The sequence below is a fragment of the Onychomys torridus genome, chromosome 1, assembly GCF_903995425.1.
Source record: "Onychomys torridus chromosome 1, mOncTor1.1, whole genome shotgun sequence".
Lineage (NCBI taxonomy): Eukaryota > Metazoa > Chordata > Mammalia > Rodentia > Cricetidae > Onychomys > Onychomys torridus.
Window position 1 is genome coordinate 96806002 of NC_050443.1, and position 22933 is coordinate 96828934.

The 22933-nt window shown below is 45.8% G+C and overlaps 1 protein-coding gene across 2 annotated transcripts; it reads right to left on the minus strand.

Moving 5' to 3' along the window:
• Nucleotides 1–2075: 2075 nt before the first annotated feature.
• Nucleotides 2076–20780, minus strand: Gde1 (glycerophosphodiester phosphodiesterase 1). 2 transcript variants are annotated; one of them, XM_036176917.1, is made up of 6 exons: nucleotides 20389–20780; nucleotides 13624–13799; nucleotides 11185–11290; nucleotides 8917–9009; nucleotides 5119–5330; nucleotides 2076–2680 (listed from the first exon to the last, which is right to left on the minus strand). In XM_036176917.1, exons 1-6 carry the CDS (start codon nucleotides 20647–20649, stop codon nucleotides 2533–2535), a joined length of 996 nt encoding a protein of 331 aa, XP_036032810.1. In that variant the 5' UTR covers nucleotides 20650–20780; the 3' UTR covers nucleotides 2076–2532. The 2 variants fall into 2 exon arrangements, with proteins under 2 accessions (XP_036032810.1, XP_036032811.1); XM_036176918.1 differs by having other exon boundaries at nucleotides 13624–13795; nucleotides 20389–20446.
• Between the last annotated feature and the right edge of the window lie 2153 nt (nucleotides 20781–22933).

Below are 22933 nucleotides of genomic sequence, written 5' to 3' on the forward strand. Positions count from 1 at the left end.
CATCTGTGGCTTTTGTCACAGACCTACAACCTAGTCATGGTGTCCCTCCAGTCCTTCTGTCTTGCTGGTCTACAGCAGCCAGTCAGGGAATTTTAAAATGCCACCAGTCCACACAGCTAGGTGACAAGGAAGCATGGCAGGTTTTGGTACTAAGTGCAGGTTCTTATGATAATGAGACCTGAGATACTTTCAGCCAACATTTGTAAAGAACCAGGTGTGACAACACATGCCTATAACCCCAGTACCCAGGAAGGCTAAGGTAGAAGGGTCTGTAGTTCAAGACCAGCCAGAGCTATCAAGCAAGAGTCTGTCTCAAAAACCCAAGGACTAGGGGTGAGGGCCAGTGGTGGAGCACTTGCCAAGGATGCATGAAGATTTGGTCTGCTCTCTAGCAGGTAAGAAAATTAACTTCATTTTGCCACTTACAGTCAGGTCTGCTGGTGCTGACCTGTAATCTCAACTACTTGGGAACCTGAGAGGTTTGGACACCCTGAATAACTTAGTGAGACTCTGTCTTAAAGAGGGTGGAGGGCCAGTTAAGAGCCTAGCAGACAGAGGTGCTTACCAAGCCTGATAACTTGAATTCAATCTCTGGGATCCACATGATGTAAGGAGAGGGCTCTGGCAAGCTGGCTTCTGATCTCCACTCACACGCACAATACATGTATTTAAATTTTTTGATTTTGTTTAGATGGGTATTTCTCTGTATAGCCCAGGCTGTCCTGGAACTCACTCTGTAGACCAGACTGGCCTGAACTCAGAGATCTGCGTGCTTCTGCCTCTGGACTGCTGGGATTACAGGTGTGCACCACCACAGCTGGCTTAATTACAGTGTTTTGAAAAGAGGACTAGTTGTGTAACTCTGACAGAAGGCCTGCTTAACATGTCTAAAGCCGGGGTCCATTTCTAGTTGTGTAACTCTGACAGAAGGCCTGCTTAACATGTCTAAAGCCGGGGTCCATTTCTAGTTGTGTAACTCTGACAGAAGGCCTGCTTAACATGTCTAAAGCCGGGGTCCATTTCTAGTTGTGTAACTCTGACAGAAGGCCTGCTTAACATGTCTAAAGCCGGGGTCCATTTCTAGTTGTGTAACTCTGACAGAAGGCCTGCTTAACATGTCTAAAGCCGGGGTCCATTTCTAGTTGTGTAACTCTGACAGAAGGCCTGCTTAACATGTCTAAAGCCGGGGTCCATTTCTAGTTGTATAACTCTGACAGAAGGCCTGCTTAACATGTCTAAAGCCGGGGTCCATTTCTAGCATCACAAAACCCCCAAAAAGCTACTTAAGAACTGGTGAGAGGGCCCAGCAGTAAAAGTGCTTGCACCCAAGCTCAGTGTTCTGAGTTCAATCCCAGGGAACCATATAGGGAACGGACACACTTCTGCAGGTCATTTTCCAACTTCCGTGCCAGCAATGATGGCATGTGTTGTCTCTCACACACACAATTAATAAAAAAGTAAAAAAATTAAAAAATTAAAAAAACCAAATACTAAGTTCACAATAAAAGCCATTTGTTCATCTGGGGATGGTGAGGTCCAGATCACCTGGAATTGGATGCTGGCTGTCGACTGTATTATGGACTCAGGTATGTAATTAACTCTGTGATGTCTCTACTTCCTCATCAATAAAGATGATGCTAACACATCCATAAGCTTTTTTGGAGGGTTGCAGATGACTGTGCATATAAATGCTTCATTTAGTTCCTAGCCTAGAGCAAAAAAGGAACAGTAATTCCCTGGAGATGGGCCTGAGAGCGTAGCCTCCTCTGACTGTTTTGAGGCTACACTCCCTGCCCACTGGTCTGTGCTTCCTCAGTTGAGAAATGAAGAGCAGCCCCAGATCCTCAGAAGTACCTTCCAGTTCCATTTGATTAAGAACCAGTGTGTGCTTGAGATCCCAAGCATGTGGCCGCTCTGCCCCCTGGTGGTGAGAAGTGTTTATGCTACGATGCCACCAATAATTCCTCAGGGTGCTCAAGGCTTCCTCTGCATTGTGACTAAAGCAGGAGAGGCCTCCAGCTTGCAGAGCAGCCTCCCCACACACAACACTTTGGGACCAAAGGCTTGGTACACAGTTTGCCCTCTGCTCACCTTTCAATGATTTTATTAGTATGGTCACAAGTTTGACACCTAGAGGTCGCCGTTAACAGAGCTGACGACAAATATTGGAAATAAGTGCATTACTGAAGTATGGCAAGATTTAAAATGTCAACTCGGAGTGATCATGCAAGCCCCATGCACTGATGCCTGTGTCCTAACTGCAGGACCCACTCTGCTCATCCTCATGGCTCTGTACCCTAAGCGGGGTTGGGGCAGGGCCACCCTGCCTTTTTGCAGATCCAGATTTTTAAGGGCACAGTGTTGAGCCTTCCCTGGAGCATGGTGGCCACACCTGGTTTCAGCTTGTTGGGGTAAAAATACAACTATTGCTAGTGTGAGCCACAGGATCCCAGGGCTTGTGCTAACAGAATGTTCTGATGTCTCTGCAAGAGGCCTCCAGGCAGTTCTGCAATAGTGTTTCCTCCCAGGAGTCTAGAAGTGAGGTGCACAGTCTTCTAGCATGCTGTCAGTGATGTAGCTGGACCCAAGATGGGACTCATAGTAATTCTTTTCATCAAAGGTGTTGACGGTCCAACTAACAACTTGGATTCCTTTAGCTGACCACTTCTTCAAATAGTCCCTGGATAAAAGAGAAATATGGATTGAATTAGAATGAGCAGCTGTCCCTGGAATTGAGCATGTGAGTGAGTATCAACAGTTCCCAGAGAGCCTCCTGGTGGCCTCCTACTGCAGAAGGCTGGGAAATAGGCATGCCCTGTGCTCCTAATACAGTCAATGGAATGCTGGGAACCCAGTGTGCCCTGTGCTCCTAATACAGTGGGGAGAGTGAGGGAAGCCAGCATTCTGTGTGACTCCTTTACACCATCCCAGCTTTAAACATTTCTCAGTCACCAATGTCCTTGCCACTGGACCTGGCCTGTCTGTTTATTCTTACACCACACTGCTGTTTCTTTCTGTATTGCTGAAACCTGACTTCCTTGAGAACAAGCTCCTCCACATCACATTTGAGTTCTTCCTCCTCCACTCTGTACTCAGGGTGAGAAGCAGCACCCTAAGCTCTTCCCTGCTCCCTTTCTTCCTTTCAATTCACAGGTAGAACTTAGTTCCTCCTGGTGCCCTGCCCTGTATCTTGGTGAACAGCTGTAGAACTCTGAAAGTGCACTGACCTTCTCCTGTGTCCCCACCCCAGGTCATGGCAAAGGTTGCAATGAAAGGCAGTTGCTGTGATACAAACCCAACACACACCTTCAAACAGCAAGCTTAGAACAATCCCATTTTCTCACACTCACAGGTCCAAGATGAGTCAGGGACCTCCGGGACAGACAAAAGGCCCAGAGTCAACACTCCAGAACCGGTTATTTCTCAAGAGAAATGAGCTACCCTGGTGTGCAGCTAGGACAACATCCTCAATGAAGATGCCAAGTAAGGCAGCTTTGGTGAAGTCAGGTGAAGGGGACACAAGTGTGAGCCTCTCACCCTCCACCACGCCCACTTCCTCACATGGTCCCACACTACTGGCCCTCCCTGATAGCAACAGGGCTGGACTTCCTCTACCAAGTGGCTGATGGAGAAGCCAGAGTTCAAACCTGAGCAAGCCTTGGGCATGTGGGAGGCATTCACCACTCAACTGTTATCACCAGCCCTCTTTTGCTTTCAAATAAGCTCTCCCTGTAGCTCAGGCTGGCCTTGAACTTGCAATCCTCCTGCTTTAGCCTCCAGAGTTGCTGGGGTTCCAGGCCTGTGTCACCAGAGTAACAATTACCATCCCACTCTTCCTTCTCTGGGATCCTCTCCGTGTCCAGACGAGGTCAGAGGACAATGTCTATGCACTGCTGGCTGAGGAGCTGCTGATGTCTGCTGTCTTTCACTTCTGCACTCCATCTTATCGAGACAGGGTCTCTCAATGAACCTGCAGCCCGAAGCTCCAGCTAGAGTGGGCCCCAGAATCTGTTGGTCTCGGCCCTGAGCACTGGGGTTACAGGTACATGCTGCAGCACTAGCAGCAGGGTGCTATGGATCTGAAGTCAGGTCCCAGTGCTTGTACAGGAAGCACTTTACACCCACCGAGCCATCTGCCCAGCCCACAGCTGTGGTTTTCTATTTACTGGACTGAACCCTGAATTGGCACCCCTGTGCTATCGGCCATTAACCTCCTACTGGACACTAACATGCTTTCCAGGCAAGGAGCCTGACTTCCGTTCTTCGCTGCAGCCTCAGCTTCCTCATGGGACACCCGGCAGCACTATTGGCAGTAACCAAACGGCTGCTGCATTGAACGCATGAGCAAGCTCAAGTCATATGGAATTACACTGTGGATCTACAGCTGGAAAACTGCCAAAGGAAGGGCTCAGAGACGGCAGCAGTTAAAGGAGAGTCTACAGGAGATGAGCTGAGGGAGGACGGGAGCTTAAGGCTGAGGCCACAGGAGGTTTCTGCTGCAGCTCTGCCCTGCCCCTGCTCAGTTTCAAAGGGCCAATCATTAGCCATGCAATTCCACTCTCACCACCACTTCCACTGTTTTCTTTGAAAACTGCACTGGGGAGACGGCTCACTGTCGTGCCTGCTGTGCAAGACCACCAACACGAAACCAAGAGGGTAGTCGATGAGGCGAGCGATGTGTCAGCTCTGCCACACATGTCCACAGACACAGCAAGACTTACAGGATATATTACACAATTAATGCACTGTAGGAAATTGTCATTTAGTATCTTCAACTAATAAAAAGAAGTGCTTGTCATGCAAGCATGAGGAGCACAGTTGGGTCCCAGCACCCACGCAAAAGCCGGGAGACACAGCAGCGTTCAGGAGGTGGAGACAATCCTGAGGAAAAGCTGGCTAGCTGGACCAGCTCTATCAGTGAGCTTCACACCCACACACAAACATACACAACTGGAACCTGTATGATGGAGACTACCTGATGAGCCTCTTGTGACTCCTCCCATACTCTCCCAGAGGCTGGCACCACTCTGACCTACCAGCCTGCACATCTTTAACCCTCCTTCCCAGAAAGAGCACTCAGGACATGTGAGACCAAGAGACAAACAACTTCCAACTTACGGGGAGACAAAATCCTTCTGCATGAGGAAGGCTGAGATTCCACAGAGGTACCACAAGACATTGTGCATGCTCCAGTCAAGCAAGATGTCCAACACCACAAACATGGACTGTTTCCAAAAGACGGTGTAGCGAGGCTTCCCGTCTCCAGTATGGCTCAGGCTCCAGGGCCTGTGAGTTAGGGCTGTTATTACTTTTTGATCCACTTTTCTCATCTGAAAAGGAATTTTGGGAAATAAAATGATCATGTCTTAAGTCTACAGTTTTCAATATTTTAGAATAGTTTACCGAATATTCATTTGATGAGAAGGCCATGGTGCCTACTCCCATGGCTACGAAGTATGTCAGCTCTCACAACCGCTTTGAGAAAACACACAACAGATGTAGATATTTGATGCGCAGTACAATTGAGGACCTTTCTCACAGCCCTACAGGAACTGCACTCCTCTCCAAGGGAGAGAACTGGGCTGGGGAGGGAGCCCAGCAGCAGAGTAGGAGCACACGTGAGGCCCCAAGTTCAGTCAAGACACACAGAGCAGTGAGAGAGAAAATGTCAACCACAGGGTCAAGTTTTATTTGTTTGTTTGTCTGGGTTTTTGGAGACAGGGTCTTCTGTAGCTCTGGCTGGCCAATCAAACCAATCCTCCTGTCCCAGGCTCCCAATTGTTGGGGTTACAGATGTGCACCACCATGCCTAACTTTCAGGGTCACGTTTTAATAATGCCACGAAGATAAACTTCCAGTCGAATTAACTGAATAGCAATTTTAATTCAGAACTCAATGAAGATGGAGGCACAATCATTTCAAGATAGGCTGGTTAATTTCAACTCTGTTCATGGTAAGACTGAAGAGCTGTGGGGAGGGGAAGGGAGGGAAAGAGGGCTGTGAGGAGACTGGAGGAGGGCAGAGCAGGAGTGGAGCAGCCTGGGAGGAGGGACCGCAGGCTGTGCTCTCAGCTCCATGGGAGAGCATCACACACTCTAAAGGCCTCTGTGCTCAAGTAAGCCTGGGAAGCCTGACTCCATGTGTCTGTAAGCCCCAGGACCGCCCCTGTGAAGGTCTGTACTGGCAGGCACTGTCCCACTGCAAACATTTTCAGTGTATACTCTATTGACCATGCTGGAAGGATGCCAGAGAACTCATCATTTTGTAAACTACTAAATAAAGAGAGAGATTAAGTAATTACCCTGTCTATAGGGGAACTAAATGATAGATCAGGAGGAGTCTCATTTGTAGATGAATTCTAGATTCTGAATAGAATATTAACATTTCATAACTTCCTAGTAAACTGACAGACCTGGCCACTGTACACCAGGAATCCATGACAAAGCTACAATGGCCCAAGAGAGGAAGTGTGCCTCCTGATGGGCATACACCTCCCACTAGGACATGACCTTGCTGAGAACAATCAATCCTAACCACATGAGTTCTTACCTTACTTTACCAGTTTACAGGAAGCAAAGTGGGGGAGAGTCTGTAAAATCCCATGAGTGTACAATCACCAAATCCAGACACGGATAAACACAACAGCATAAATAATATCAGTGCTGCGGGCCGCAGGAATATGTCATAAGAACTCAGTTGGTTATGGCAAAGTCAAAGGGATCAGGGAATTCTTCCAGAGGAAGCCAAATCCCAAGGAATTTTTGGTGTTACTTGGCTTGTTATATATCAGCTGTATTCTGTTATGAAAATCATGTGTGCCTTCATAGTTTTCCCAATTGACTTTTCCCCTAGAAGGGCTAACAGTGTGGACTGGACATACACATTCCAGGAATTTGGAGAACAGCCTCAGGAAAGGCTTTCTCTGGAATCAGATCTCTCCCTTAGCCACTTTCAAGGACTACAGGAAGCACCACCCAGGTGGGTGTCCAACTTCCGAGGACTAACAATAGCAGCCCATGTGCAAGACTCCTGACTTAACATAAATTCCACAAGGAAATACTGCCCAGGTGGGTGCCCAACTTTCAAGGACTAACAGTGATGGCAGCCCACATACAAGTCTCCTGACTTAAGGTAAATTCCACAAGGGGACACCACCTAGGACAGGTGGACATTAAGTAATACCTTTATACATTTTAGCTCAGACCCTCTTTTATATACCGAGACTTCCAGGGCACAGGACAGAGAAGAGAAAAGAGAAAAGAGAATGGAAGAACTAGATGGGTAAAAACTTGGGAAGAACTAAACGAGATGGGGAAGAACTAGATTGAAGGACTAGAAGAGAGTACTAGAGGAATGAGATGGAAGATGAGGAAGAGCCAGATGGGGAAGTACTAGCTGGGTAAGAACAGGATAAAAAGGCCCTAGGTGAGGCAGAATTAAGATGAGAGAATTAAGATAGAACTTAGAGGGAGCAATAGATAAATATAGAGAGAAATCAGGCAAGAAAGGAGCTAGGCACAAGAACAGAACTGAAGCTTTGTATATAGGATGTTATGCCAGAGGAATTAAAGCAAGTGGACTATGGAACTTGGTGTGCTGAGATTCTATTTCCCGAAAATAGTCCTTGCCGTTAGTAGTTCTCTCTCCTGAGCTCCTGGGATGTATAATATTGAGGCTGGTCCCTCTAATATTATACAAGATATCAGGACTAGGGACACAGCTCAGTGGCAAAGCATGAGGCCCTAGCAACACACACAAACACACACACACACACTCACATGCACACACATGCACATTCAGATACATTCATCTGGTTTCTCCAATGAACACATGACTGGGGAAGGGATACTTAATTTGGGTATTAACGCAAATGAACAATTTTTTAAAATATAAATAACCAATTCTTATTTGAAAAAAAAGTTAAAAGCATTCATGGAACTCTTGAGATATGAAAATTTCTATTTATCTAATCTTTGATGATAAGCAAGAGCTTATTAGGGAAGGTCAATGGGGCAGAGAAGAAACAACAAGGTCATGACTGTTAGTATTTAAGCGGCTCTAGGAACACGTCCCAAACACGACAAGACCACAGAAGAGTTTTATTAAAGAGGATAGAGGTGACAGGCCTGCGTGAAACACACGTGAGGGGAGAGACAGACAGAGACTCATGCAAGATGGCACCGGCTTTTTAAAGGTTGGGCCGCGCATGCGTACAGGAACTCCTGTGGGTACTCCACGCATGCGCGTAGATTACATGGCTGCGCGCACGCTTTACGCAACCACGTAAAGCCACAGAGTCCTGGTCCCGCGAGACGTCTGACCCGGAGATGGCTATTCTGAACTGGAAATAGTTAGGGCGGTCCTCCGGGCAAGCCCAACCATGTGGACATGTAATTATCTATCAATGACTAAAAGGGATTCATATATTAACCATTTTTATGTGCATCTGAAACACTACGTAAGAGGGGTTTTGTTGTTGTTGTTTAAGACAGGGTTTCATTATACAGCCCAGACAGACCTCAAACTCAAATCTTCCTGCCTCGTTCTTCTAAGTGTTGGGATTACAAGTGTTTCCCACCACAGTGACAGGAGGTGGTTTTAAGGCATGTTTTACTGTTACTTTTTTGGGAAGTAGGGCTGTGGAATTGTATTCTGTTCTGACAATGTTTACCAAGGCAACACGAATGATCCTATAAAGTGCTTGGCTAAGAGAAGATGCTTCGCAGAGTGGCTGTGCATGTTAAGGAGCAGCAAGTGAGCACCCTGAGAGGCTTCCACTGCTCATAAAGAAAAAGCCTCTTGACTGTGGCTGCATTCAGTTCAGTGTGACAGGCATCAATCTTATGCTAACAGAGCCCACTGCTATTCCCTCCAGCAACTAACCCAATGTGACATACAAAGAAAAGCCTAACTTACCTTGTAGATGACTTCTGGCAAGAATGAGCAGACCATGCTGTTATTGTACAGCTGTGGAAATTCCATGTATATATTCTTGAGAGCAGCAGAAGCCTGTAGAACAGAAATTCATGTGTTAAAATCTATCAAAATACCATTGGACCAGCAGGTAGCTGTTACATGTTAAGAGCAAATGCAGTTAAATCAGAAGCATGCTAGTACTGCATAAGGGATGCAGTGGCTGCCTCCCCTGACACTGAGGGCCATTTTAAACTGGCAGCAGCAGACGGAAGCAGCCAGGCACTGCTGTATTACCACCACATTGAGAGGCTCACCAGGAACCACACTTTGGGGCAGCAATGACTGGCTATAGGCCAGAGAAGGCTCGAAGCAAACATCCTTCCTCAGTCCCTGGTTAGCCATTAGGAAGAGTTCCTTAAGACCCACAATCTACCTCACCCAGAAGAAGCCTGAGGCTCCCAGCTGGGGACTCACTCCAAAGGGTGATTTGCTCAGGACAGACAGACCACTGGAAGGACCTACCACTCATCATGGAGAACACAGGGGAAGCAGTGAGGTGAGGGGGATGGGAAAGAGCTGGAAGTGTCTCAACTGTACCCAAATGGAACACAAGTCTCTTTCTCTAGCAGCCCAGCTAATAGATGAGAGGCAACAATCTCCAAATTGACATCTCTAACCTTCTGAATGAATGTCAGTAGCGGCTAACACAGGAAGAGTCACCAGACACCACAGGCATCATCACTGTTGAACACTGCTGATTCTGGGACATGACATATTCCCCCAAAGTAGAGGGGAACACAGAAGTTACATGTGTTCTGCCTCCTCTTCACTAATGAGCTGGCTAAGAACTTAAATTCTCACCACCCTACATGGTAGTTTCATCATTCCCATTTTATCCACAAGGGAGGTGGAGCACGTCAAGCTTACCCTGTAGCACGTACAGAGTCTGTCAAGGTCTGAGAGACTCTGAAGCCGCACTCTTGGCTTCAGGGCTCTACAACTCAGGCTTCTGCCAACACCTGGCCCTGTACTGCCATCTTGGTCAATGGGGTCGCTGTGTTCTACCCAGCCTTGGCTGAATACGATAAGCACCCATCTGGAAACAGGGGCTAAAGGTTCTTGAACAGTTTCTTCTTACTCCTTCCCCCCTTCCCCTATTAAAACAAAACAAAACCAGACAGGAAGGACAGCACTTGGGGTGAAATGGACCCATCAGGGCTCCCAAACATGGACAACATCAGCAACCAAGCCTGGGGTGCTTATTAAAAAGATGTGTTTTGTGGTTGTGGGCACAGCTGGGTGGTAGGCACATGTTGAGCATGCATGAGGCCCTGGGTTCAATCCTGGACATGAAATATATAAATAAATATTTGGAAATTCACTTGACCCCCATGTTAGGCATCTTCAGTATTCATCCCTTGCCGTGGCCTGTAAAATCCTGGTCTGACCTATTCAAGTCGAACAGGTACTTCAGGGGGATTCTAGCTGGCAGGAAAACCTAAGTACTTATATACTTATAACCATCAGTTTACTGGAATAAAAATTAGTCACAAACATTCTCCTCTTCCCTTAAAAATGAGAGTTTACTGTAGTACAATTCCAGTGCACACTTATGCTCACACTTCTGGTTCTAATACTTGGTTTAAATTATTTCCTGGGATTGGTAAGAATTCTCCAGTGATGAGCACTAACAACCATGACTAAGGATAAATACTCACATTGTCCAAATGAAGGACAAGTATTTGTTCTGGAGAAGCTGGTTATTAGACAAGTGCCATCCAAACTGTGGTTACCAGTGGGTTACACAGAGGGACACGTCTGTCCTGTGAACTGCCAGAAGCTCTGAGCACAGCAGTTCCTTCTGAATGCAGTGCAGGTCCCCATCCAGTCCCCTGAGCCTGTGAGGCAGATGTGAAGAACCGGCCTGCGTGCACCTCCTAGCTCCTTTTTGTGCAGTGAGTGGTCTGCTGCAGAAGTGCCTCTTTACCGATTACATCACATCTTTTGGAAACGTGTTCTGTAAAACCTGACCCTGCCACTCTGTGCTGGCTGAAGACTTGCAGGAGTTGCTAAAGGGCTCCATAAAATGAAAACATTTTCAAAACTTAAAAGACATAAACTTCATTTTATATTTCCATTAAGTAAATACAGCATAACATAAAAATAAGGAAAAAGAATAAATAAGAAAATATATGGTTAGTTTTGAAAATAATAAGCCTTCCATAAGACATCTTTTTAAAAAAGCAAAGTCCATGGAGTAAACTGTACCATATCTGCATGGCCTTTGACATCAAAGAAGATTGTGAGGTTGTGGCTGAGGCACTCTGTCACGGCTTCCTTCAGGGTAGGGATCTTTTCATTAGGGAACTCATTTCTGCAAGAGAGGATAAAGGAATGGCTCACAGCACACAGGACAGAAAAAGAGCGAGGTTTATTGGAATGGACACTTTACAAATGTCTCCCAACCAAAAGCCAAGAGTGCTTTCCCCTTCTTCAACCACACCACAGCCAGAAAATTTACTACGGGTGCCTGAACCAAAGAGCAATAGCAACAGCAAAACCCATGTAAATGACAGCATTTCCACAGAATTGGTAACGTATTATGTGGGAGCCCACAACTGACTCAGTTTCCCAGTTTGAATCTGAAGTCTGTTCTGAGTCAACAGAGTTCAGGCTTGTTTGCTCCAAGGCTGTGAGAAAGTCCTGATCAGCCGCAGTCTCTTTGAAGGGTTGTGAGAAAGTCCTGACTAGCCCACAAAAAGGAACACTCTAGCTAGCTAGATGCAGGCTGCTGATGCCTTCCAGAGGTACATTGAGATAGAAAATGAAACTGCCTGCTCCTTGACACAAGGCAGGATAGACAGAGGTTGAATGTCTGTGCTGTACATTGTTCTACCTCTGTCCTTCAAGACTGTATATAAGCTGGCTGTGAAATAATCTCGGGGCTGTCCGGCATTGACCGGCAGACCTCTCGACTCTTCTCTGTCTTCTTCACTGTCTCTTCAATACGCACGCCTCCACCCGGCTACCCAGCTGACTGTCGGCAGGCTCCGACAATATTAGTAACCTGCTCATCAAAGGGTAGACTACACCCACCTTTGGAGAACTCAGGGACTTGATTTTAAGTTAATTCTTCCTTATGTAGGGAAAACAATCCTAGCAAATGAGTCTATCAGCTGTACTGCTATGTAGCTGTTTGTCTAAAACAGTGGTTCTCAATCTGTGGGTTGTGACCCTTTGGGGGGGGCGGCAAATGACTCTTTCACAGGGGCCTCATAAGACCATCTAAAAACACAGATATTCACACAAAATTACAGTTATAAAGCAGCAAGGAAAACAATTTTATGGTTGGGGGTCACAACATGAGGAACTGTATTAAAGGGTCCCAGCATTAGGAAGCTTGAGAACCACTGGTCTAAAAGAACATATATTCTGCTAAAGAAAAGGAAGCTTAAGTACCTGATACACAACAGATCAGCTTCCTCTCGTAATGAAGTTTCACTCCGCACAGTTTAATTTGTGCCCATTCCAACCTATTACTATCAGATTGGCTTGAAAAAGTGCATGGATAGTTTACATGTTACAGGCAATTCCATCAGCCACTTGGGCTGATGTCCACTCCGCGGAGTGAGAGAGTGAGCCCTAAGCTTGCTGTTCTCTTGACACCCTCCCCTCTTATTTTGTTTTGCTGAGACACAGTCACACTGTATAGCCCAGGCTAGCTGGAACTTCTGATCCTCTTGCCAAGCAGTGGGATTACAAGCACAGGCTACTGCACCACTACATCTAACTAGTTAGAGTTAAAACACCTGTTTTTCCTGAACCATGGTTCTAAATTAAGCCAAGTACTTCATTTGGAATTGATCACTGGGAAGGCTATTCATTGTAATTATGAAATCAAGAGTAGTTATGTGGGGCTAGAGAGACGGCTCAGTGGTTAAGAGCACTTACTGCTCTTCCAAAGTATCAGGGCTTGATTCCTTGATCCCACAATCCCATGAAAGTCACAACTGTCTGTAACTCCAGTTCTAGAGGATCTACTGCCTCCTCTAGACTCCTTAAGCACTGTACACACATGGTGCACAGACATACATTATTATTTTACGTGTATGGGCGCTTTGCCTGCATGTATGTCTCAGTATCAAATGCATGCCTGGTGCCCATAGACGTTAGAAAAGAGTGTCAAGTCCACTAGAACTGGAGTTACAGACAATTGTGAGCTGCCATGTAGGTGGTGGGACTCAAACTTGGGTTCTCTGGAAGGACAGTCATTGCTTTTAATTTCTGAGCCATCTCTCCAGCTCCCGTCTTCATCGTGACAATAAAAACATGTGCTTGTGGTTTTTAATGTAATGCTAGTTCCCGGGCCAGAGGCTGATACTCCTTGAATATTGATCTTCTGGCCCAGTGATGAAGGTCTGATCCTCTGTAAGATGACTCAGACCTAAAAGAAATTAAAGTCAGCCAAAGCCAACGTCTTGGTGCTGGAAGGAATATCAATAACTTGAATATCAATAACAGAGTAGGAATGGGTTAAATGTACACACAGTATCTCTGTTGTTGCTGATGTGTGCTCACTACTTGGGAAACCTATTAAGTTCAAATGAAAAACCTTTCTTAGAACAGACATACTTAGAAGGTGCCAGTGTCTACCTGTGACCACTGTGACAGCTTGAAGGACCCGTGTGAATGACATCAGTGACTCACCTGAGTCTGTGATTTGCTGCAGGGTTAAGTTTCCTAATTTGTTCAAATGTCAGATCACATAGTCGGCCAGACCCGTCTGTTGTCCTATCTACTGTGTTATCGTGCATCAAGACAGGAACTCCGTCAGAAGTAAACTCGATGTCCAGCTCCACACCTGCTGCTCCATTCTTAGCTGCCTTAACAAAAACATCCACAATATTAATGTCAACACCTACAGATATCACTTGATATCTAAACACGAAAGGAAAGCAACATGGTTGGTGAAGTGGACAGCCACCCTTATGGATTTCTGTCCCTTTCCTCTTCCAGGCAGCCCCCAGATGAACTTGTTTCTCATGGATGACAATGTCTCAACTCTCACACTTGTCAAGTCCTTAAAAATATCTAGCTCGGGCTGGAGAGATGGCTCAGTGGTTAAGAGCACTGACTGCTCTTCCAGAGGTCTTGAGTTCAATTCCCAGCAACCACATGGTGGTTCACAACCATCTATAATGAGATCTAGCACCCTCTTCTGGCCTGCTGAGACATATGCGGGCAGAATACTGTATTCATAATACATAAATAAATGTTAAAAAAAAAAAAAAAAAGATCTAGCTCTCACTCTTCCCACTGTCATAGCAACAGAACGAGGAGACTTCTGACCCCAAGCCTTTTCTGGGCCATGGTGGCTTTGAACATTTACACAGACTCTACAGTATGTCTACTCTGTTAGATGGAAAAGCTGGTCACTGCCCTGTGCTTCTCCTTACTCAGCTATTTCACAACTCTGGTATAAACAAGACGAATCAGGATTGTGTTGGGTTAACCTCATCCTCTCTGAGAAACACCAAGACTAGGGGACAACTGTTTGATCATGTCTGTAGCACTGGTTGTGGGCCAAGAAGCTGATAAGGTTAATAAAATGTATTCGAAGTTATGCAAAAAGAATTTAGGCACCCACTGCAGCTCAGTGGTAGAGTCCTCTGTTTATCATGCAAGCAAATAAATAATAAAATCTAATCACTAACTTAGCAACACACTGATGTGTGCCTCCTTGGCTTCCTCATCACAATGAACATAGGAAATGCTCGTTATGATTATAGTTTTTCATTTTGGTTCTCTGCAAACACACACAGTATTTAGTAAAAAGCCTTAACAGCTATAACAAGGGAAATGATAAAACAGATGATAAAGTCATAATAGTTATTAGCCTTTTCTAGTTTCCAGGAATTACTGTGTTTAAATGTATCAACTCATCTGATTCTTACAACAAACACCAGTAAGCAAGTGCTAGTAACAGCCCCATCTTTCAGATGAAATTGAGACAGATTCAGAAATTCAGGCTGGAGAGGTGGCTCAGTGGTTAAGAGCTCTGGCTGCTCTTTCAGAGGTCCTGAGTTCAATTCCCAGGAACCACATGGTGGCTCACAACCATCTATAATGGTATCTGATGCCCTTTCCTGGCAGAACAGAGTCCTCAAACCTTTAAAAAATACATAACATAAATAAATAAAATTGTAAGGATTCAGATCTTTGCTCAGCAGTACACAGGTTGGGATGTAGCAGCGGCTGCACTCTGAACCTTGTGACTTTACTATTAAGGGCTCTATTGCAGAAGGACTAGCCACCTCAAGGTTGGCATGAGTGACACTCCCTGTTGTTCCCTTACAGGGTTTATGTGCTCAGCATACAGTGAAGTACCCATGAAGGGCATGCAATACTGTGCTAATGCAGTTAAGCACTCCACATATTCACCATGTACGTACTCTGTCCCTTAAGCATGCATGTCAAAGGTAATGAGTCAGATTTACCAGACAAATTTAAGGGGGGGGGGGGTTTCTACTTCATTTCAATATTTTTCTACCCTGATACTATAGTTAGAAATCTACATATTCTTTTAGTTTCACTCATGTGACCATGAAATCCCTTCAATTCCATCTCTGGCTGTGTCATCTAGGTTGAGTTACCATCTAGCTAGGCTCAGCTTCTTCATTAAGATGGCATTTCCATAATGCTCCACTGGGTTGTGAGGATGTGGAAATAATGCCTGTAATGATCCTGGCACCCAGCTCAGAGGTGGCATTCCCCACAAGCTATTACAACAAGAAAGATACGCTCAGTGAGTCATTCTAAGAAAAGCTTCCATCTATACTGGTGACAAAACTTTACAATATGAAAGGTTACAACCCGCCTAAATTAAAAATTGAAATGTCCATAAATCAACAGGTCTTACGTTTTATAACATAAAATCACAATTCAGTGTACATCACACATTTCTTCCACTATAATACAAACAATATCCTTATTTCTTGATGCTACACTAGACATTTAATTGTACTTTTCTTCACTAGGATTACCTCTCTCCGTGCTGGAGATCCAGTCCCACATCTTACACACACGCCATCACTGGCTTATTCATTCAGCCCTTGGTTTGTAGAGGCAGGGGCTCACTATGTAGTTTGGGATGGTCTTGAACTCACAATCCTCCTGCTGCCTCAGGCTCCTGACGACTGTGATTACAGATGTCACCACTACACCTACCTATTGTCTTTTGAGCAGTTTATTAAAAACAAAAAACAAACAAACAAACAAACAAAAAAACCACTCCAAAATAAAATCAAACTCACAAACCCTAAAAAGGTTGTTCAGAAAACAATTAAGAGTTTCTGAGAGCAGATGATCACATTCAACTTGCTTTCCCAGTACTCTGAAGTTGAATCCTTGCCTCTAATTCACAGGAAGATCTAGAGCACTCTTTCAGGCAAGAGAAACAGCAGACAAACTGCAAAGACCTCAGGTAGGAAGGAGCCACTGAGGCAGCTGAAAATGCTTACTGCTGCCCAAACCCACTTGGCTCACAATATGTGCTGCTGGGGTGTGTGTGTGTGTGTGTGTGTGTGTGTGTGTGTGTAGTATATACATACATAATGGGGGCACACAGGAATGCGATGCCCCAGCTGCACTGACCACCTGCCAAGCACATTGCAAGCTGGCAGGTACACAGTGAGAGGCCAGAGTGGCAAGCAGACTGAGCAACAGAACCTAAGTAATCCATGAACATCCACAAATAGCTATGTTAGCCTGCTGGTGGCCAATCTTCCTCCCACTCCCACTTGTTAGGTAAGACAGTTAGTCCTCTGACTGTGCTTTGAAGCTAGATATTCAAGTACATGAAGCCAAAAGCATCCTAAACAAACACTGGGTGATTGGAACAGAGAGAGCGGGAGCTCCTGAGATGGGAAGAGAGAAAAAGTTAGGGGCTGGGAGTGCAGGTCAGTGGTAGAGTGCTTTGCTTAGCTTGCTTGAGGATTTGGGTTCCAGCCCTGGCACTACAAAACATAGAATGCAAAGCGACAGACTGGAAGGCAGGAGGGAGCAAGGGAACTTAGATTTTATCTAATTGCAAGCAGTGGTTTTAAGAGAAGGAAGGATGCAATTTCTCCCAAGCCAGGGTCTCTCTATGTAGCCCTGACAGGGTTGGAACTTGCTATATATATAAAACAAAACTGGCTTCAAACTCACAGAGGTCTGCCTGTCTCTGCCTCCTGAGCACTGGGATAAAGACCTGTGCCACCACACCCATCTATAATTTTTATTTTTAAAGCCATCCTCCAGTACTGAGTGGACTGTGAACATAATTTATTTCTTTGCCACCATTTTTAATAGTGTATCTGTTTTTTTTAATATTTTAAAATTATTTTAATTATATGTATATGTGTTTTGGGGGGTATTCACATGTCTGGGCAGGTGTCTGTGGAAGCCAGAGGTGATGGTGGATCATCTGGAGCTACAGTTCTAGTAGTCCTCTGCAAGAGCAGTATAATCTCTTCATTGCTGAGCCTCCTCCCTGGCCCCTGTTTTTGTGGGATTTTTTTTTGGGGGGGGGTTGTTTTTTCTCTATGTAGCTCTTGCTGTCCTGGAACTTGCTCTGTAGACCAGGCTGGCCTCGAACTCACAGTGATCCGCCTGCCTTTGCCTCCCGAGTGCTGGGATCAAAGGCATGGATCACCACCGCCAGGCTGCCAACTGTTTTTTTAATCCATTCATTTCACATTTAGCTAGTTTTCTTCATGTAACTATCATTATTACCTGCCAGAGACTCCATCGGTCAGAGCATCTCTGTACCCAGTAGAATGTCAAGAATACAAATTATGAGGTGCAAATGGGCAAGGCGAAGAATGGAACACAATCCAAAATCCAAATCTGATGGAAATTCATATTCTCTCTGTCTCTGTCTCTGTCTCTCTGTCTCTCTGTCTCTCTCTCTTGGTTTTTTGAGACAGGGTTTCTCTGTGTAGCCCTGGCTATTCTTAAACTAGCTCTGTAGACCAGGCTGGCCTCAAACTCAGAGATCTGCCTGCCTCTGCTGGGATTAAAGGCATGCACCACCACCCAGCTGGAAATTCAAGTCAAGAGAGGTCATAGCCTTGTCCTCTGCAGTCTGTGCCTGGCAGCTAAAGATGGTCCAAATGACCTGCTCTTCCTGCAAACTGAACTGCCACATTTCTTTTCCTCTTCAGCCCAGGAAACCATATGATAACAATGTAAGAGTCACTGTAATTGTATGTAAGACATGCTCCTCGCACAAGGAATTTTGCTCTGCTTCCTTGGACACAACAGGATGAACACTGTATTTACATCTCACATATATGCTTCCTCATTCATTTAATATGACTGATTCAGGCAAACATACTCTTGGCCAAATCACACTGTCAAGAAATGCTTAGGAACACTTTCTGTGCTCAGTGAACTTTGAGTATTCTTTAAGGCAATTTACATGCAGGTGAGCAGGAATGGAACCAATGGCCATCACGTTTTCCTCTTCTCCCAACAACGGACATGCATGTGCCCTTCACCAACTCAAAGGCTGTCTGTCCACTCACTGTCTCTTCCTCAGATTTAGTTTCCTCATCTTTATTCTGGGATGGCATTCTGAATGGCATCAAGCTGTCCTTAGACCCCCAGGAAAGAGCTCACACATGGGATTTCACTAGGCTTTGTGTACATTAACCCAGAACCCCATCACCTATTTTATAGATACCATTATTCTTTTCATTTTACAAACAGGGAAAGTGAGGTTAGGGCGGAGGCCAGGGTGCTCCACGTACTCAGTAGATACCACTGGATTATGAACAAGTTATGGAAACTGGACAAAGTAAATAGAGAACTTGCATTCAAACATCCTGGAAAACATTTTAATGTAGGTCATAGCATCAAGTCTTCCCATTGGGAGAAGGCTTTATTCTGGAACAGTGGTTCTCAACCTCTAGGTCATGACCCTTTGGGAGGTCAAATGATCCTTTCACAGGGGTCTCCTAAGACCATCAGTAAACACAGAAATTTACATTACAACTCATAACAGTAACAAAATTACAGTTATTAAGTAGCAATGAAAATAATTTTATGGTTGGGGGTCACCACTACATGAAGAGCTATGTTAAAGGGTCGCAGAATTAGGAAGATTGAGAACTTCTATTGTAGAAGGAGCTGTGTGTGTTGGAGTCAGTTTTCCCCCATAGTCTATATCTTGAAGAAATGAGAAGACCAGATAGATGTACAGCTGTCTAAAAGGTAGGGTGTGGTGGCGCACGCCTTTAATCCCAGCACTCGGGAGGCAAAGGCAGGCGGATCTCTGTGAGTTCAAAGTCAGCCTGGTCTACAAAAGCTAGTTCCAGGAAAGGCGCAAAGCTACACAGAGAAACCCTGTCTCGAAAAAACAAAACAAAACAAAACAAAACAAACAAAAAGCTGTAGTATTTGCATATAGTCTAGGAATGTCCTCCAACACCCAAGTCAGCTCTCAAGAGTTCTTATGCCTAAAGTAAACTACTACATAAGTAGTTAGGCTGTGCCATTACTCCACACTTTATTTCACGGCTATTGTTTGATCTGCAAAGCCAACATGTAAGAATGCTGACTGTAGTACACAGGAGCACACAAGTCACTGAATGCTCTTACCATGCAAGCTGTCATTAATACCAAAACAGAAGACTTACAAGGACAGAGGGTTATCAAAATTCTCCAGGGTGCCTTTCGGAAAAGGGAGACAAATATTGATCAGGAGGCTGGCTGTTAGTGTTGACCATGAAAGTGTGTTTGGAGAGATAAGGACAGTATCCAAGTAATGTGGAGGGGAAAAAAAATACACCCTGCGATAAGAGCAATTTGGACTAATCTCTCCTCACCAGGTAGTAATCCCAGCACTCAAGAGTCACAGGCAGGTGTATCTTAGTTCAAGGTCAGCCTGGTCTATGGAGTGAGTTCCAGGACAGCCAGGGCTACAAAAAGAAACCCTGTCTCGAAAAAGAAAAAAACATTTAATCTCATTTACTGGCAAGAACTTATTTGACCTGGTTTATGGTTCAGGTCTTTGTTATCCGCACATTGGGTTTTGTCCTGCTCCGCGAAGCCAGGACCACACACAAATCTATTGTGGTACCTTACTACTCCGACATCAGCCAAACCCCAAAGTTTCTTGTAATTCTAGTTCCAGTTCACTCATGTCTACTCCATAGAAGACTACTCTACCGCAAATCCGACCACTCCTTTTACTTCTGCTACATAGTTGCATTTCACCCTTTAAAAGTATCCTATTATCTCTCTCAACTCCGACGAAAGCCCTGCCAAAGGAGCTTGGCCTGGTTCGAGACCGTCACCCCAGCACAAACCAAGTCTACAAGTACTTGCGGAATTCTAGAAATAGCAGAAGTGGGGAGGGATGCGGGGCCGGGCTGCGGAGGAGAGGGGGGCCAGCGGCGAAGCAGGCCCAAGGCGTGCGGGGCTCACCTGCCGGATGGCCGCCAGCGTGTTCTCGGGCGCGTCGTGGCTGCCGCCGCGGTGGGCGATGGCGGACACGCGGTCACGGGGCTTGAGCACCTGCAGGACCCGGCGGGACGGCACCGGCTCGAAGCTGAAGAGCCGCAGCAGGACGTAGAGGCTGCCGGTGAGTACGCAGGCGTTGAAGGGGCTGCGTGTCACCACCAGCAGCAGCACCAGCACAAAGGAGAAGGGGCCCAGGAGGCCGCCCTGGTCCTCCCACAGCCACATGCCGGCGCCTGCACCGGCACGGACCGGAGCCCCGGACCTGCCGGGCGACGCGGAGACGCCGAGGTACTGGCCACAGCCGGAACCCTCCGCTGGGAGCAGCGATGCACAATGGCGGCAGCGGACCCATCTCGAGAAAGAGCCCGCCCCGCCAGCCAATCAGAGTCCAGCGTTAGGGGCGGAACCGCTGTCATGACAACAGGGGCAGGCCCAGGCTCCGGGCCGGGGTTCCAAGGCAGCTTAGGGTTACAGGAGGCGAGGTCAGGACTTCAGCCCTGGCCTTTAGACTCAGTAGGAGGGAGAGACTGCCAAGGTTCCTTAGAGACCTTGTATCTGACCTCGAGAAAATTGAAGGCTGGGTGACTTGGAAGGAAAGGACGCTTAACATGTTTATGCAGATGTGCCAACTAAACCCTGGCTTAGGCGTTATTGTTTCTGGAGTTCTGCGTCAGAGTCCTGGCCCTGGCATCTGTAAACAGCGAGGCTCAGTCAACCAATAAAATAGGGAAAAGCAGAAAAGTGGTCACATTGGGAAGAGGTCTAGTGTAGTGACACACACTAACTCCCAAGTCCATCTTCAGGGCTCTGACATGAGGTTTAAGTTTAAATAGAGGGCAAGAGGTGTGCCTAGATAGATAAGAAGTCCCGCCCACCATGGACCCATTTAGTTCCAGTCTGTCCCGAAAGGTCGTCTGACAGAACTGTGTGAACAAGTTCCTCCTTCAGGCTGATACAGGCTCTAAGCCTTTTCCTTCCCTCAAAATGAGACTCCTGGGGAGATTCCAATTTCCTGGGGTCCATGCCCCTAAACAATATCAAGAAAGGAGACTCACAAGTGTCTCTTTGGAATATCCTCATTCCTTCAAGGACTGTTCCACTAGGACACACAAGGTGTGTGTGCGCTCTTAGTGGGATTACCTTCCCCGGGGGAAGTATTAGAGAGTATGATAAAAAAAAAAAAAAAAAAAAAAAAAAAAAAAAAAAGACAAGGAAAATTAAGGGGAAACAGGAAGGGAAAAGCCTTATGGGAAATGTGGTTAAAGTCTCTTGAGAATCAAGAATTCCAGCACATACAGGCCACGTTCTTTTTATATAGTGATGCTTCAAGGCAGAACGCTCAAATAGCAACAAATCTTGCTTAAGGTTTCATAATATATGTCCTTTCTCCTTTTCCAGCTGCAAACCTGCAATTTACTGAGCGTTAACCTCCTTATGCAACCTTTACAACCTATGGTTTTATCTTATGGATTGTGGTTCTTCCCAGGGTACCCCCAGAGCCACCCTAAGTTGCTACTGCTAAGAAGACACAGTAAACTCTTCCTAACAAACCCTAACTCTGTTTCATATTGGCTCATCCTAAAATTCTTTCCTGTGGTGAAGCCAAGCACCCCATCTTCACCTGAGGGGAGGTCTCTAGAAAGTCAAGCAGCAGCATGGCACTGTGTCTGGCCCGTACTCCATGCCCCACTGCTGTTCGCAGCTGACACCTGACACTTGGCTATGTCCCAGGCAAGGCTTGTGCTGGCAAGCACTAGAGACACACCTTATTCTTATAGTGGCCTTCCTTGAGATAGGCATCATATCAGAAGACTGACTTCTGTTGACTTTGGAAGGCTTTCCAGGCACAGCCAGACTATAAATGTGGAAGGAATTTGGATCATCTCCTATGTCAATGATGAAGAAACTGAGGAGGAATAAAGGAGTAATGTCTATACAAGCCACTTCAGTCACTTGCAACGGTGGTACAAAACAAACAAACAAACAGCCAAAAACACAGCTCTGACCTCTTTAGGGAGCCAGATCTGAGTGATCACAGACCAGGAATGTGTATTTAGGTCTCCTCAAACACAATGTTGCAATGCAGAAGCAATTTCATGTTTTTTTGTTTTGTTTTTGAGACAGGGTCACACTATGAACCTTGGCTGGCCTGGAACTTCTGTTTTGTTTTGTTTTTCCAGACAGGGTTTCTCTGTGTAGCTTTGGAGCCTGTCCTGGAACTCGCTCTGTAGATCAGGCTGGCCTGGAACTCACAGAGATCCACCTTCCTCTGCCTCCCAAGTGCTGGGATTAAAGGCGTGTGTCACCACCACCCAGCTGGCCTGGAACTTTTTATGTAAACCAGGCTGGTTTCAAACTCATAGAGATCTGCCTGCCTCTACCTACAGGTTAAAGATATGTTCCACTAAGTCTTGCAAATTTTTATAGTAACAGAACAAAGAAAATTATAAATCAAGGCATTTTTGTGCAGGGCATGGTAGCACAAGCCTTAAAATGCAACAGAGGCAAA